At 41.9% G+C, this 16,386-nt stretch overlaps 1 protein-coding gene across 1 annotated transcript in view; it reads right to left on the minus strand.

Moving 5' to 3' along the window:
- The window catches only part of DCLK1 (doublecortin like kinase 1), a 625,924-nt gene extending 610,042 nt beyond the window's left edge, over nucleotides 1-15,882 (minus strand). Inside the window, exons 1-2 of the mRNA XM_030200382.1 lie at nucleotides 15,818-15,882; nucleotides 6,261-6,646 (exon numbers count right to left, since the gene is read on the minus strand). Of these exons, the coding sequence (XP_030056242.1) occupies nucleotides 6,261-6,636 (376 nt within the window). The 5' untranslated portion in view covers nucleotides 6,637-6,646; nucleotides 15,818-15,882. The remainder of the gene's footprint in view (nucleotides 1-6,260; nucleotides 6,647-15,817) is intronic.
- Between the last annotated feature and the right edge of the window lie 504 nt (nucleotides 15,883-16,386).

A 16,386-nucleotide genomic window follows, 5' to 3' on the forward strand; every position in this document is an offset into this window, starting at 1 on the left:
ATCCCTAGAACATATGTGGTGGGATTGCCCGGTTATTCAAAAATACTGGAACTTGGTTTGTGATAAAATACTTCTGTAGACAGGGTAGGATTGGGCTTATTACAAAAAAAATCTTGTATACTAGGCCTAATTTCCAGTTGGTCATCGCAAAGTGGACTGCCTGAAAGAGTATCGCATCTGTTAATCCTTGCTTTAGATCCTTCCCTAGCAACATGGAAGATTGTAATCAGCGTCAATAAAATCACATTAAAGTTGCAAAGTAGAGGGCACACGCATTCTCAAACATGGCAAGTTGTAAATTTTTAGCAGAAGCTGAGTCCCCTGATGGATTTCTGACACTCATTCACAAACCATATTGAAAGAGTTAGTTTTCTTAGTTAAAATATTTGCTTCTTTTTCCTAGGCACTTACTCTTTTACACATATCTACCAGATCACTTGCATTCATCACATCATCATTCCTTACACACAGACGTTAGACGATTGTGTTTGGGGTCTTTAGGGCAGGGATGAGAGGATGGAAGGGACAGATGGAGGGTGGATAGGTTTGGGGGAAAGCTCAGGAAGGAGTGGGGCTGAGTTGGTTTGTATTTTATTATGGGTTCCTTTTACTAAGGTGCACTGAAAAATGGCCTGCGCTAGTGGAGGCACGGTTTTGGGAACGTGCAGATTCATTTATCAGCGCACCTGTAAAAAATGCCTTTTTTAAATTTTTGCTGAAAATGGACGTATGGCAAAATCAAAATTGGCACACGTCCATTATGGGTCTGAGACCTTACCGTCAGCCATTGACTTAGCGGTACGGTCTCACGTGTTAACTGGGTGGTAATGACCTACGCGCGTATAAAAGCTACTTGATGCACGTCTGCTATGTGCATCAGAAAATAAATTTTTTGGGCGCGTGTAGCGGACACACAGCAAAAATGAAATTACTGCAAGGGCCACACGATAGCCAGGTAGCAACTCCAAATTGGCACACGTGGGCATGCATAAGCACCTACGCGGCTTAGTAAAAGGACCCCTATGTGAATTGTACTTGAGAATTGGCTTCCACTCCATACTGGAGAATGTTTGTTTGATGTTACGGAACCATTTACAAAAAACCTCAATAAAAATTTAAAGTTTAAATAAAAAATCTTGAATAGCTCTAACAACCTAAAGATTCCCTAGTCAGATAATAAACAAAGCCATACAACTCTCCATATGTGGCCAAATACCAATTCAAAAACAATTCTGCATACCAGCAGAAAGCAAAGATATCTCTCGGGCACACTGAGGAGTACACAAAGGAGCAGCTCCTTTAGCACATTCTGGTAGCTGTATACTGCTTCAATATGGCTTTTACTGGCAAAAGGGGGTACCCAGCTAATCTCACATTAAGAGGAAGGGTCAGCCTCTCCAATGCAGGTTCTTCTTTGCTAAAGTACAAGGGCAGTGGCAATTCAGAGAATGAGAAGAAAGAATCCCTATGACTTTATAGGAAAGATATAGTCATGCGCTTTAATTCTGATGGTGTTAGGAACTAGCTATGAACAATATTTCTGCAGCATCCCTAGCCAATCCCAGAGCTGTCAAATCCAGTGTCCATGATTATACACCTTACCTGTGATCCAATAAACCCTAATCATAGGCAATAGCATAAGCAATCATCCTGTCATGTCTTTTAAAAGACAAATTCAAATTCAGGTAAACAGTTTTTATTTGCTATACAGATAAAAATACCAGTCAATAATAAACACCTACACTTAAAAGTTTAACACAAAATCATTAATTTAATTGCAGTTTTTATTGTCATTTTATCAAGTCATTATTGATATTTCTAGCAGTCTCACTATCTTCAGAAAAAAAGATGGTATCATTGGGAAGAACTCTTGATAAAATGGAAAACAGCAAAAGTATAAAAATTAACTATTGATCACAGTGCAAATGGCTGCATCGGCTAGAGAATTACAAATACCATTTCATGTTAAAATGTATTTATAAAGTTTATTGCCTGCCCTTCCAAACAGCATACCCAAAGCAGGGTGCAATAAAAGGAAAATATATGAAAATACTGAAATATAGAGGGAAAACAGATCAAAATATATGCTCTGTCAAGTTCATGATGTTCTTTCTCTTGACAATTTGCAGAAGATAGTCCAAGTTATCATTTTAGCTCGCTTGGGGCCCTGTTTACTACGACGCGCTAGCGTTTAGCGTGTGCTAATCATTAGCGTGTGCTAAAAATGCTAACATGCCCTTAGCGCTGCTTAGCAAACAGGGCCCTTGGGCTATTGTAACATTCTTTGGGGCCCTTTTACTACCTGGCAGTAAGCACTAATGTATGCTTACTGCACGCTAAAAGGCACTATCATGGGACACGCTCAGGCATTTTGCTGTAGTTCTGGGATCGGCAGACACCAATCCCATGCTACAAATATAAAATATTTTTTTTAGTGTGGGGGGCGTGTTTGGGGGCAAACAGTAGGCATGTCCTGCACTAATTGGCTACCACAGGCAAATCACCACGTGCTGCTGATTAACCCGGGGTTAGAGCATAAGCCCTTACCACCTACAAAATAGGTGGCAGTAAGAGCTTATGCTGTAATGGCCATGCGCTAATTGGGAAATTAGTGCATGACCAATAATGGAACAAAAAAGAAATTGTGTCCATTTAACAGCTGCGCTAAAAGTGGCCTCAGCGCATGGAAACCCCACTCTAAAAATAAAGCAGAGCACTTTTTAGCATAGCTGTCTTAAAGGGCCCCTTTATCTTGGTTTGAGGGGCCCTTTTACTAAGCTGTGGTAGGCTCTACGTGCATGCAGCATGTGCCCAAATGAGGCTACCGCCAGGCCAGCGCATCCTCCTGGGAGTAATTTCAGATTTGGCGTACGCCCATAATGCATGGATAAATTATTTATTTATTTCTTCCTACGCGGTAGTTCCGGTGGTAATCGGCACTTGGTGCGTGCTGACCAGTCACCGCACATGTAGCGAGTGAGCCATTACTGCTAAATCAATGGGTGGCGTTAAGGACTCGGGCCAGTTTTAGGCGCCCACTGGTTTCATTTTTACCACAGGCCCTTTTCCCGTCCCATTAAAAAAAAAAGCCATTTTTTGTAGATGCAGTAAAAACTAGCCTGGTGCACACCAAATACATGCGCCTACACTACTGCAGGCCACTTTTTACCATGGCTTAATAAAAGGACCCCTAAGTAATCAAAACTTGTCTAGGCTCCAACAATTACAAAATACAGCAGCGAAAATTATTTAAGAGGAGCCAGGACTGATAGGGCTATACTATTCTTAGGATTCTCTTCATTGGCTCCCAGTAGATACAAGGACAGAATTGAAGTAGCTTTGTCTCTCCTTTAAGAATTTGAATGGTCTATGTCCATCCTATTTGTCTACCTATTTGTAACTCTGAACAATGACAAGGTCATCTCAAAGTGTTTACACTAGTAAGCTCATATATCACAACAAGGAATAGAGAGTACTAGTACTATACAACACAACAATCTCTCTAAAATTTACACTAATAAGTTCAAAATCTGTGTCGTTTGGAATTTAGACTATCAACTACTTTTACAGAACATGAGAAATTTATAGAGAATACAGTGGTGGAAATAAGTATTTGATCCCTTGCTGATTTTGTAAGTTTGCCCACTGACAAAGACATGAGCAGCCCATAATTGAAGGGTAGGTTATTGGTAACAGTGAGAGATAGCACATCACAAATTAAATCCGGAAAATCACATTGTGGAAAGTATATGAATTTATTTGCATTCTGCAGAGGGAAATAAGTATTTGATCCCCACCAACCAGTAAGAGATCTGGCCCCTACAGACCAGGTAGATGCTCCAAATCAACTCGTTACCTGCATGACAGACACCTGTCGGCAATGGTCACCTGTATGAAAGACACCTGTCCACAGACTCAGTGAATCAGTCAGACTCTAACCTCTACAAATGGCCAAGAGCAAGGAGCTGTCTAAGGATGTCAGGGACAAGATCATACACCTGCACAAGGCTGGAATGGGCTACAAAACCATCAGTAAGACGCTGGGCGAGAAGGAGACAACTGTTGGTGCCATAGTAAGAAAATGGAAGAAGTACAAATGACTGTCAATCGACAAAGATCTGGGGCTCCACGCAAAATCTCACCTCGTGGGGTATCCTTGATCATGAGGAAGGTTAGAAATCAGCCTACAACTACAAGGGGGGAACTTGTCAATGATCTCAAGGCAGCTGGGACCACTATCACCCACGAAAACCATTGGTAACACATTACGACATAACGGATTGCAATCCTGCAGTGCCCGCAAGGTCCCCCTGCTCCGGAAGGCACATGTGACGGCCCGTCTGAAGTTTGCCAGTGAACACCTGGATGATGCCGAGAGTGATTGGGAGAAGGTGCTGTGGTCAGATGAGACAAAAATTGAGCTCTTTGGCATGAACTCAACTCGCCGTGTTTGGAGGAAGAGAAATGCTGCCTATGACCCAAAGAACACTGTCCCCACTGTCAAGCATGGAGGTGGAAATGTTATGTTTTGGGGGTGTTTCTCTGCTAAGGGCACAGGACTACTTCACCGCATCAATGGGAGAATGGATGGGGCCATGTACCGTACAATTCTGAGTGACAACCTCCTTCCCTCCGCCAGGGCCTTAAAAATGGGTCGTGGCTGGTCTTCCAGCACGACAATGACCCAAAACATACAGCCAAGGCAACAAAGGAGTGGCTCAGGAAGAAGCACATTAGGGTCATGGAGTGGCCTAGCCAGTCACCAGACCTTAATCCCATTGAAAACTTATGGAGGGAGCTGAAGCTGCGAGTTGCCAAGCGACAGCCCAGAACTCTTAATGATTTAGAGATGATCTGCAAAGAGGAGTGGACCAAAATTCCTCCTGACATGTGTGCAAACCTCATCATCAACTAAAGAAGACGTCTGACCGCTGTGCTTGCCAACAAGGGTTTTGCCACCAAGTATTAGGTCTTGTTTGCCAGAGGGATTAAATACTTATTTCCCTCTGCAGAATGCAAATAAATTCATATACTTTCCACAATGTGATTTTCCGGATTTAATTTGTGATGTGCTATCTCTCACTGTTACCAATAACCTACCCTTCAATTATGGGCTGCTCATGTCTTTGTCAGTGGGCAAACTTACAAAATCAGCAAGGGATCAAATACTTATTTCCACCACTGTATAATTATAGGAGGTTAGGAAGTTATTGAAAACACTGCTATTCAATAAATATTTTGGTACTCTTAATACTGTTGATGGGGTAATAAATAGAGAGTGATCATACAATACATTTTTATTGTAATATGTTTTGTAATCATTTTATTATTTTATTCATTGTGTTTATTATGTTTTTCATTGTATTTTTTAAATAGTTTTAACTGTGTTATTGTAATCCACCTTGAGCTTCTGATTTAGGCAGACTATAAACGCTTGCTTAAATTTAAAATAATACCAAAATTCAAAACCTCTAAGCATATAGAAACAATTCAACATATGCAGAAGTAACAGCATAACAAATACAGGGGCTCTTTTACCAAGCTGTGGGGAAAAGGGCCTTGCGCTAGCAGCAGGGGCCATTTTTTTCGTGTGCCAGGGCCATTTTTACCGCAGTGGGTAAATAGACCCCAGGCACACATGGCCATGCGGTAAGGGGACTCTTACTGCCTGGCCATGTGACAGGGAACCCTTACCACTGAGGTGGTGATAAGGACTCCTGCGCTAACCCAGCAGTAACCGGGCAGCACGCGGCAATGCCTGGTTACCGCCGCTCAAGCCATTTCCAGGGGGGTTTCTTTTTCCCCCGAAATGGTATGTGCTCAGGGCGGGACTACTGCCGGCAGCCATGTTGGGCCAGTGGTAGTCCTGAAAGAGCTAGCGGTAAGCCCGCTTTGGGCTTACTGCCACTCTGTAAAAGGGCCCATAATATCTTCTAAAATAATGATATATTGCCAAAAAAGTCCTCAGATACTAATGCCTGTGTAAAACTACTGGTTGTTATTTGATGCCTGAAAGCTAAGAAAACTTTCCCCAATTTGTATTTCATTGGCAAAGAATTTAGGGGCAGTGCGTAAAAGTCTGCTTCCTATTACTAACTGTTAACAAGGGATACATAGCACACCTCAGTGATCAATCTCAATGGCCTGGGTGGCAAGTGCTCTAAGATTTTTTTAAAAATTAGCCACACATCCTCTAACTTTAAAAAAAATCAAAATCTTAAAATATATTTGATAAAAATAGAAATGTAATAAATACTGACCTTCTACCAGCTGATCCATGGAACCAATCTTCCTACTACCATCTACAGTATAGATAGTTCTCACTCCCTGGGGTAGATTCACATTATCAGATAGAGATCGAGTCAAGTCTGCCAAAAGAGCCTCAAAAGATCGAAAACGGTCTGGGGATATGGCATAAACAATACCCTTGAAATATCGGTCTCCATTGCGGTAGAAGCGAACCTTCTTGGCTTTCTTCTCAGAGCTAAGGGCCTGAAGAGTGCGAGTTCTGTAAAAACTGCAGTGGGCACTGTGGGTGGGGCTTGGGAGACCATTCACCCTTGATCCTCTGCTATATCTTTGAGCTTTATCACGCTCATCGAAGTGTTCTAGCTCCATGTCTCTTCCAAAAGACATACTGATAATCCTAGGGGTAAGAAATTAAAAGGAACTTCAGTTGTAAAATACATAAATATAGCTTCCAACTATAATTCACAGGCCACTCATTTACAATAAAAGCAGGAATGCACATTAGAAATTAAATACACAGGGCTGGTCTTCGCAATTGCGGGGCCCTGTGCAGACCAGTTCAGTGGTCCCCGCCCATCCCCCACTCCCCCACCCCCGCCCATACATGCCACCATAAGCCATAATTTATCAGTTTGAAAGGAGGTTTAGAGTTCTCTGAACCCCACCTCACCCCATACCTTGATATGCATCTACCATGTTTCAGTAGAGAGCAGCAGCAATTTTCTTATCCCATCAAATGCCGAACCCAGAGCCTCCTCGCTGCTGCATCCCTCCCTTGCGAAAGCAGGAAATGACATTAAAAGGGGGCGGGACGCAGCAGCAAGGAGTCTCTGGGCTCGGCAGCTGACAGGATATGAAAATTGGTGCCGATGCCTGATGCTCTCTACTGAAATGTTGATGCATATTAAGGTACAGAACAGGGAGGTGTTCCGAGAAAGGAGGACAGACGTGCCAGAGATGTGGGGCCCCTAGGAGCGCAAGGCCCTGTGCGACAGCCCCTGTCGCCCCTGCCTAAGACTGGCCCTGGAAATACACGTTAAAAACCTTAAAATGAGGACACAAGATAGATAAAAAGAGCACACTATGCAATATTCCAACTCATCAAGACCCTTCTCAAACGTACATCAAGTACTGGTTGGAATAGTGACTTGGAGGGGCATAATCGAATGTCGCCAGAACCGTATTTTCATAACAGATGGCTGGCCATCTTTTTTTTTCGATAATATGGTTTAGCCCGGCCAAATGCCAGAGTTCGCCGGGTTTGAGATCGCTGGTTTTGTTTTTCAGCAATAATGGAAAAAAATGCCGGCCATCTCAAACCCGGCGAAATCCAAGGCAATTGGTTGTAGGAGGAGCCAGCATTTGTAATGCACTGGTCCCCCTGACATGCCAGGACACCAACCGGGCACCCTAGGGGGCACTTCTAAAAATTAAAAAAAATATATACAAATAGCTCCCAGGTCCATAGCTCCCTTACCTTGGGTGCTGAGCCCCCTAATCCCCCCAAAACCCACTCCCCAAAACTCTACACCATTACCATAGCCCTTATGGGTGAGGGGGGCACCTACATGTGGATACAGTGGGTTTTGGGGGGGTTTGGAGGGCTCAACACTTAGCACCACAAGTGTAACAGGTAGGGGGGGATGGACCTGGGTCTGCCTGCCTAGAGTGCACTGCACCCATTAAAAACTGCTCCAGGGACCTGCATACTGCTGTCAGGGAGCTGGGTATGACATTTGAGGCTGGCATAGAGGCTGACAAAAAAGTGTTTTATTTTTATTTTTTTAGTGTGGGAGGGGGTTGGTGACCACTGGGGGAGTACGGGGAGGTCATCCCCCATTCCCTCCGGTGGTCATCTGGTCAATTGGGGCACCTTTTGAGGCTTGGTCATGAAAATTAAAGGACCAAGTAAACCCAGCGAAATACTGATTAACGCCGCTTTTTTTTCCATTATCCGCAAAAGCCGGCCATCTGGTAGCCACACCCATGCCCACCCATGTCCCGCCTTCACTTCGCCGCCAACACGCCCCCTTGAACTTTCGCCGGTGCGGTGATGGGAAAGCGGTGATGGTGTCAAAAATGCCGCTTTCAATTATACCAATTTCACCGCTTTTGCGAAATTGCTGGTCATCTACCGATTTATGTCGGAAGATGGCCGGCAATCACTTTTGAAAATAAGCCTGATAGTGTGACAGTGTAGAATAGTTGACTGGTTTTCTTACTACATCATTGCTTTACAGTTTAAGGTGAGGTAACAAAAATTACACCATTTTGGCAATTAGCCTTAAATGAAAAGACAGAGAAAAATGCACTTATATAAGAAAACACAGAGAATTGCACTCACATCTTGTTTCAAATCAATAAACCTATTGCTATAAAGAACTGGTTTGTGTCTTGATCATTTTGTTAATGTTTTAGCTGGTAGTGTTTACTTTCATGACTGCTAGATCTACAAAACTACAGCGCACAGCCCTTTATTAGTAAACTGCAGCTAAAACTCATTAGAATTCATTTATTGGATTTATCTATATGATTATTACAGAAATGTTCTATTTAAAGAAGAGAGTGAGTTCAGACTATGAGCCAGATATCACTTATTGACTTACCTTACCCATCTTCTTAGACTGGCAATCTCGTCCAGTCAACAGAAGCACAGTATATAAAATCTTAATGCAGCAATGCTAGCAAAAATATTTTTAGATAAACCAGCTGGCAGTTCAAATTATTACAGTCTCTCATTTCATTTCTGAGAAGATATTGGTGTTTAAAGTTTATACAAGTTTCTCTTCCTTAGCCGCTTCCATCAATATGGATATAAGTAAACCAGTCTGGGGAGCTGCTATAAGTGATACATGAACTGAATCCATAGAGCATAAACTGCTGAAATTACCTCAAAAAGAAAGATGGCTACAATTTATGGAGCAAATCTCAAATACCAAATGCATAGCCTTAAATTCAAGTTAATTGCAAAAATATAAGAAATAAGACAGAGAAGACAGGGGAGTTAGAAGTAAGACCTAATGAAGAAACAAGAGCCAACAACATGACAGTTGATATTTTGAAGCTTCATTGTCTGACATCTTCAAGGGTGTTCCAAAGGATTGAAGATAGGCAGATGTGGTTCCTCTTCATAAAAAGTGGAAGAAAGAGGGTGGGAATTACAAACAGGTTAGTTAGACCTTGATGGTGAATAAAGGAACTACCAATAATACAAAGGATAGTGCAGTTTCTGGAATTCAATAGAGTACAGCATCTGAGGCAACATGGTGATACTAAAGGTAGATCTTGTCAGACAATATGATTCATTTTTCCATATCCAGAATTGGTTTATGGATAGTGTACTTGGACCTCAGTAAGGCCTTTGGCATGATTCCACATAGGCAAATTATAAATAAACTGTGTGCCATAAGTATGAGCCCTAAAATGGCTGACTGAGTTAGAACTTAGTTGACAAAGGGTTTTGGTAAGTGGAACTCACTCAGAGGAAACAGGCATTACCAGTGGTGTGCTATCCTTGGTTTGTTAATTTCAACATTTGAGAAAGACTATTGAAGAAGGCTAATGGGAAAAGTTTGATATTTTGTGGACGATATAAAAATGTGCAACACAATAGACACACTAGCAGGCGTAGAAAACATGAAGAAGGATATAACAAAGCTTGAGAGACAGTCTTGGCAGCTAAGATTTAAGGCTAAAATTGCTAGGTCATGTATTTTGATCGCAAAAACCCATAGGAAAGGTACAGTACGGTGATGAACAGCAGGAGCAAGGGATGATTGAATCTGATGGCCTTAAGATGGCCAAACATGTAGATAAGGCAATGGCAAAAACCATGCTTGGGGGAATAGGGAGAGGAATGACCATCAGGAAAAAGATGTCATATCGTCTCTCTATAAGTCTCTACTGAGACCTCATTTGGAATACTGTGTATAATTCTAGAGACTGAACCTTCAAAAGGACATAGATCAGATGGAGTTAGTCCAGAAGGCAGCTACTACAATGGTCAGTGATCCTCACTGTAAAACATATGGGGTCAGACTTAAAGATCTAAACATATATACCCTTGTCCAAAATGTAAATGCACGGGGGGGGGGGGGGGGACCTCTTTCAACACAAATAAAATTCTGTAATGAGGGGACTTGGGATGAAGGTGATAGGAGGGAGACTCAGGAACAACCTCAGAAAATATTTCTTAACAAAAGGGATGGTAGATGCATGGAACCACCTCCTAGTGGTGGCAGTGGAGACCAGGACAGTATGTGGTTTCAATAACTCACAGAGCTAGCACAAAGGCTCTCTGAGGAAGAAGAAATGATTGTACATTTGAACAGGTAGTGAGGCTAAGCAGAATAGCTAGCTACATGTAAGCCACATTGAGCCTGCAAATATGTGGGAAAATGTGGGATACAAATGTAACAAACAAATAAATAAATAAATCATGGCTGCTCCCAGGAGTTAAAGAGAATTGCAGAAAAGTGGTATAGGACCCCACTGGGACCTACTAGAAAGGTTCCTATAGAAGAGTCATACCATGTGGAGTACATTAGAAGAGTATCATTTTGCTACAGTCACCAAAACTTTGGCATAGACATCAGGCCTGTACTTTTCTTATCAACCACATGTATCTGCATGCTGGGTAAATTGCAGTGCGGTAGAGGCAAGTAATGGAAATCTCCATCACTGCTAACTATTTATAATTTCCTCCTCTCCCACCACCCAGTGACTACTGCTGCTGCTTGCCTTTGCTGGAAATATTGGTCTTCTATCCTCAACGAGCATCCCTTGCCCCTCCCCTCCTGCCATCTCCACCAATGTATCCTTTACTGTCACCATGACCACTGCAGCCACCAGCCTGAATTGGAAAGGCTGCATCTTACGCCTTTCCCTGTGCATGCAATCACCTCTGCCAGCCTAGCTCAGAAGTACGTAAGGCAAACGGCTTATCCAGAGCCCACCCTTAAAATAAGGGGATGAACCAACCCACCTTTTCCGGTGCTCTGTGCTCAGGATGGGTCTTCTGGGTCTGAAAGGGAAGGCAAGGGAAGGCGAACCTTAACCCAGCCTGCAGTCAGAGAGCGGGAGCATGGTTAGCCCCTCTTCGTCTGCCTATTTTCCTTGATAGAATACTAACCTAACAACTGAAATATGTACCTAAGAGTTAGACATGAGCACTTAAGCCAGCCATAGAGCTGGTGCAAATGCTCAAGTCTAAATGTCAGGTATGCGTGTGGTTTACAGTATTCTATAAGTTACGTTACGTACATGTCCATTCTCTGCCCAGGCACACATACGTGCATAAATGTCATTATTCTAAACATCTGTGTGCCTAATATCAGTTAGTACATTTTTAAAAAGTGCCCCCTAATAGTGACTGAAAATTTTTATATTTACTGGCAGTCAGTGATTCCATTGGTATATTGGCCCCATGGACTCTTATTTTATTCAGTGTGTCATGCATGTAAACATTGTCCACAGAGTGGCTACTAAAATGGTCAGTGGTCTCTGTCATAAAACATATGAGGACAGACGTAAAGATCTTGGGGAAAAAAAGGGAGGAGAGGGGCGATATTTAAATACCTTTGTGGCTTAAATGCACAGGAGGTGAGTCTCTTTCAATTGAAAGGAAGCTCTGCGATGAAAGGGCACAAGATACAGGTGAAAGGGATAGACTCAGGAGTAACCAGAGGAAACACTTCTTCATCTGTACATACATCTAGTTTCTCATACATCTGCACACAACTATGGAATGAATTACCGACCACCATAAAAACAACACACAACTTGACAACCTTCCGAAAATGATTAAAGACTTACTTATTCATAAAGGCGTATAACAAAGATCCCCCATAACGATTCGACTCCCAAATTATTCCTATTACAACTATTATGGAGCCCTCCTATTTGTTCATCTTAATTACATCCTCATTACTGAATATTATATCTTGTCCTGATATCATTATGTTATGTTTATATATCAATCCACTTCTATTCCAATGTGATTTACTTATGCACTCTTATTTGTAACAATTGTAAAATTATTATTCCGTTAATATGATTGCTATGATATTCTTATGTACCTATCTGTATCTATATTCTGAAATTCTTATTCTATAATATGTATATGTTGTTGTAACATTTTGTAAGCCACATTGAGCCTGCAAACAGGTGGGAAAATGCGGGATACAAGTGCAGCAAATAAATAAATAAATGGAAAGGGTAGTGAATTCATTGAACTGCCTCCTGGTGGAAGTGGTAGAGATGAAGATTACCTGAATTCAAGAGAGCTTGGGACAAGTACATAGAATCTCTAAGTGAGAGGAGGGGGTAGTAGAAGATATGGATGGGCAGACTGGATAGGCCATATGGTCTTTGCCTTCATTTTTCTCTGTTTCTAGGTGTGTCACAACAGAAGAAAGGTTGAGAACCACTGCCTTAAAAGCTCCTAGGCACTGTAATGGGGAATCCAGTCCATTGTATATATCTAGTAACTCTACAGAAATAAGCAGCAGTAGTAGCCAATGAAATTTATATCATAGATTTAAATATATACATTTAAACAAAAAAAAATACAAACAGAAAACAGTGTAGTACTATGAGTAAATACATTTAGGAACAGGTAGCCAAAGAAAATGTAATTTAGCAGACATCAGTACTTGTGCCCGTGTTCTTTTAATAATCGCTTGTGGCACTTGTAGCCAAATGGCATAATCTCTGTCAATGCAGCAAATACAACGTTAGTACATTCCTAAAATCAGCCAGGTATATGAGCCAGAGTCTGCCAGGGAAGAAGGGATTCAGTTAGTTTCCAGATCAAAGATAAGACTTCTCTTTGGTTTTAAAGTTACTGTTTCAAAATGTGATTTTAAGCTCTTCTGACATCACCCATGTTAACAAGAACATCCCAGAGCCATGCATAGCTGCAACATGAAATTTATTTTGTGACATGTTTTGCTGCAATAGGGAAAGCATGGCTCATTTTCAAAGCACTTAGCCTTCCAAAGTTCCATAGAAACCTATGGAACTTTGGAAGGCTAAGTGCTTTGAAAATATTAAAATCATCAGTTTTTTAAAAAAAAATTTTAAATGAGCATCATGATCAGTGAGTGCAGAGTAAAAAAGCACTACTATTCTCCACGTGAGCTGTACAGGCACAGATTGGTGAATGAAAAGAGGATTTTTCTATCAAGTGTACAATTGACACCTTTGTTCAATATGTTTTTATAACATATGTTCCCACTAAGCAAACTGCTTACATCTGTAGAACCAATAAAACAGCAAAGCCTGGTAAAACTACTTACACAACAGATTTTCTTATGAATCTCAAGTATTATCCACCGATTTCAAAACCAGTAGAAAACGAACCTCAGCAAACGCAAAGGTGGCAACTAAATTAAGACGCCACAGAGGGGTACACTTCTTAGCACCAACTCTAAAACAGCATTAGGGTGTGCCTAACCCATTATAGAATCCAATGTGGCACGGCAAAAGTTATGCACAACCACTCAAAGGCTGGTGTAAGCTCGCTTTGCGATGTATGTAACCAATAGTATTCTAGAAGTTATGCATATTGCTAAGCAGAATGCTCTTGAGACCACTTGTGATTCCATGTTAACAACATAGACATTAGAATAGTGTCCAGCACTTGTGCGTCTAACTGTCAATTTATGGCACCAATTATGCATATAAGAGCAGATAATCTATTAACTTGGCAAATTGGTGCCTTATGTTAGGTGCAAGTTATAGAATTGCCTTCTCCACCATGGTTCCCAGCTGGCATTTTATTTTATTTTTGTTACATTTGCACCCCGTGCTTTCCCACTCATTTCCCCACTCATGGCAGGCTCAACGCGGCTTACATATTATATAGAGGTACTTCTTTGTACCTGGGGCAATGGAGGGTTAAGTGACTTGCCCAGAGTCACAAGGAGCTGCCTGTGCCTGAAGTGGGAATCAAACTCAGTTCCCCAGGACCAAAGTCCACCACCCTAACCACTAGGCCACTCCTCCACTCAGCTCCAGTCCTGGTTTTTAGCCGACTGCATGCGGCAGAAATGCCAAGTTACCCAGCTCCAGGCTGGAAATTTTTGACCAGCCCTGGTTTTGAACTTACATCTCAAAGCAGTGTGGGATTTGTAGTGCCTGATCCTGCCCAACTCCCATAATGCACCAGAATGGGGTGGTCAGAAATCCAGGACTGTCCCCCAAATCTTCAGCCTGGAGCTGGGTAACTTGACATATCTGTATGCACGGATTTGTTGTCTAGCTTTTCTTTGGGGAAAGAACTAGGGAGATCGGAACTACACCTCCCTACATGCAACGAGCTAAAACCAGGAGACTGGATCCTCCTGGCCTAAAACTCTGAAAACGCTTTGAACACCACCTAGAAATCGAAACCCTGTGGCTCAGAACAAGGCAATCAATGGCTCAGTATTAGACTGTAAGGCGTGTTATTCAAATCAGCACAATAACAAACACGTTTTTGACATTAATGCAGCATCTTTCAGCATCAGACCTGAAATGACACAATCCACCTGCGGCCCCCGTGAATGTAATCTGGCAGCCCGCTCCGCATTTCCTGTAGCATGAGGTGAGGCCAAACCAAAAATTCCGGTTCTGCCCTTCAAATGATGTCCCGGAGACTTGTAACAATAGCCTTCCTGCACGGTGTTCAATCAGATCCCATCAAATCCACTAGACATTATTTAATCTTTCAACCATAATCAGGTTTCCCAAAACAGCGTTGAAATATGCTACGGGTTTCGAGTCGATAACAATAAGATTGCACAAAACAGGGAAGTACTTATGTACAGTATCTCGGATAACTCTACATATACATAATATGATTTTCCACATTGCAAAATCAAGTGCATGCTGTTGGTTAATTCCATGTATATCCAGTTTTATACGGCTGCATAATACTGTCACGCACAATAACATTCATACCGGCAAATATAAAATACACAAAGACCAAAATAATCACTGAAGTCACGATGCCCCCATTTATTTGTATTTTATGTTATTTTATTATTTCTCTGTAATAAGTAGTTAGCATGGCTTCTGCCTTGGGTTTGATTATCACTGGAAATTTCTTTAAATTCTTCTATTAAATTAGGGATTATACCCAGGTCAGTAAAAACGAGTTTAAACGATACACACACACGAATGATTTCCCGTTTTCAGTTATTTACACTGACACTGTTAAATTAAAGAACGAAAAGCCACCGAAGCCATACATCGAGACAATTAGGTGCTTTGCTCATGAACGGATTATTCTAACAAATGCTGCAACAATCCATGCGTTTCTGTTCCCGATCAGTATTTGTGCGAAATCGAATAGTGTAAATTATATAGTCTAGTCATTTATATCTAAAGGTTCATGCAAGTATAAGCAAAGAATATGGCCAGGTGCACTGTTGTCGCGAAAAAAAAAAAAAAAAAAAAAAGACAGCATAACACTAGATATACATATATACACACACACAAAGATCGTGACGCTAATTTTAGGACCAGTGCAGATGAGCTAATAAGAGTAATTGGCTTTGATCTTTGCTAAATCAAAGCAACTTACCTATTTTCAAGTTTCCCCCCGATGTATCTTTATATTTAATTAATATGTGTTTATACAGAAAGAGATGGAGAGGGTTGTTGTTGGTTGTTGTTTTTTTTTTTTTTATGTGCTTAGGTGGGGTTAGAGTTCTACTGAAGCAGGCAAGCCGAGTCTATAGCCTTTTTGGATGTGTTAATGGTACAGTGGCCGCAGAGAGAAGCCGAATGCCTTTGTTAGGTGTCTTCTGGCTCCCCCTGGCTGGATGTGTTGCCGCTGCTGACGCTGGGCTGCAGCTGCTCTCTCTCCCTCTGCCTCTAGTGCAGTGATTTGCATTAGCCCGGCCCTTGGTGAAATGCGGCGCTTCATGCCAGCCTCCTTCTTCCTGCCTACCCTACGCCTGCGCAGTCTCCAGATCTCCATTTCACCACCTCATCCCTCTGCGCCCAACCCCCCCCCCCCCCCCCCCGCACTCCTGACCAGCAGTCTTTTAATTCTCTCTTTGACGGCACAGCCCTTCCTCTCGCCAACAGGCAGTAACGATTTCTCTCATTTTGTACTATGATCACAAGTTTTAAATGAATGTCAGGGTT

The sequence above is a fragment of the Microcaecilia unicolor genome, chromosome 4 (genome assembly GCF_901765095.1).
Source record: "Microcaecilia unicolor chromosome 4, aMicUni1.1, whole genome shotgun sequence".
Taxonomy (NCBI): domain Eukaryota; kingdom Metazoa; phylum Chordata; class Amphibia; order Gymnophiona; family Siphonopidae; genus Microcaecilia; species Microcaecilia unicolor.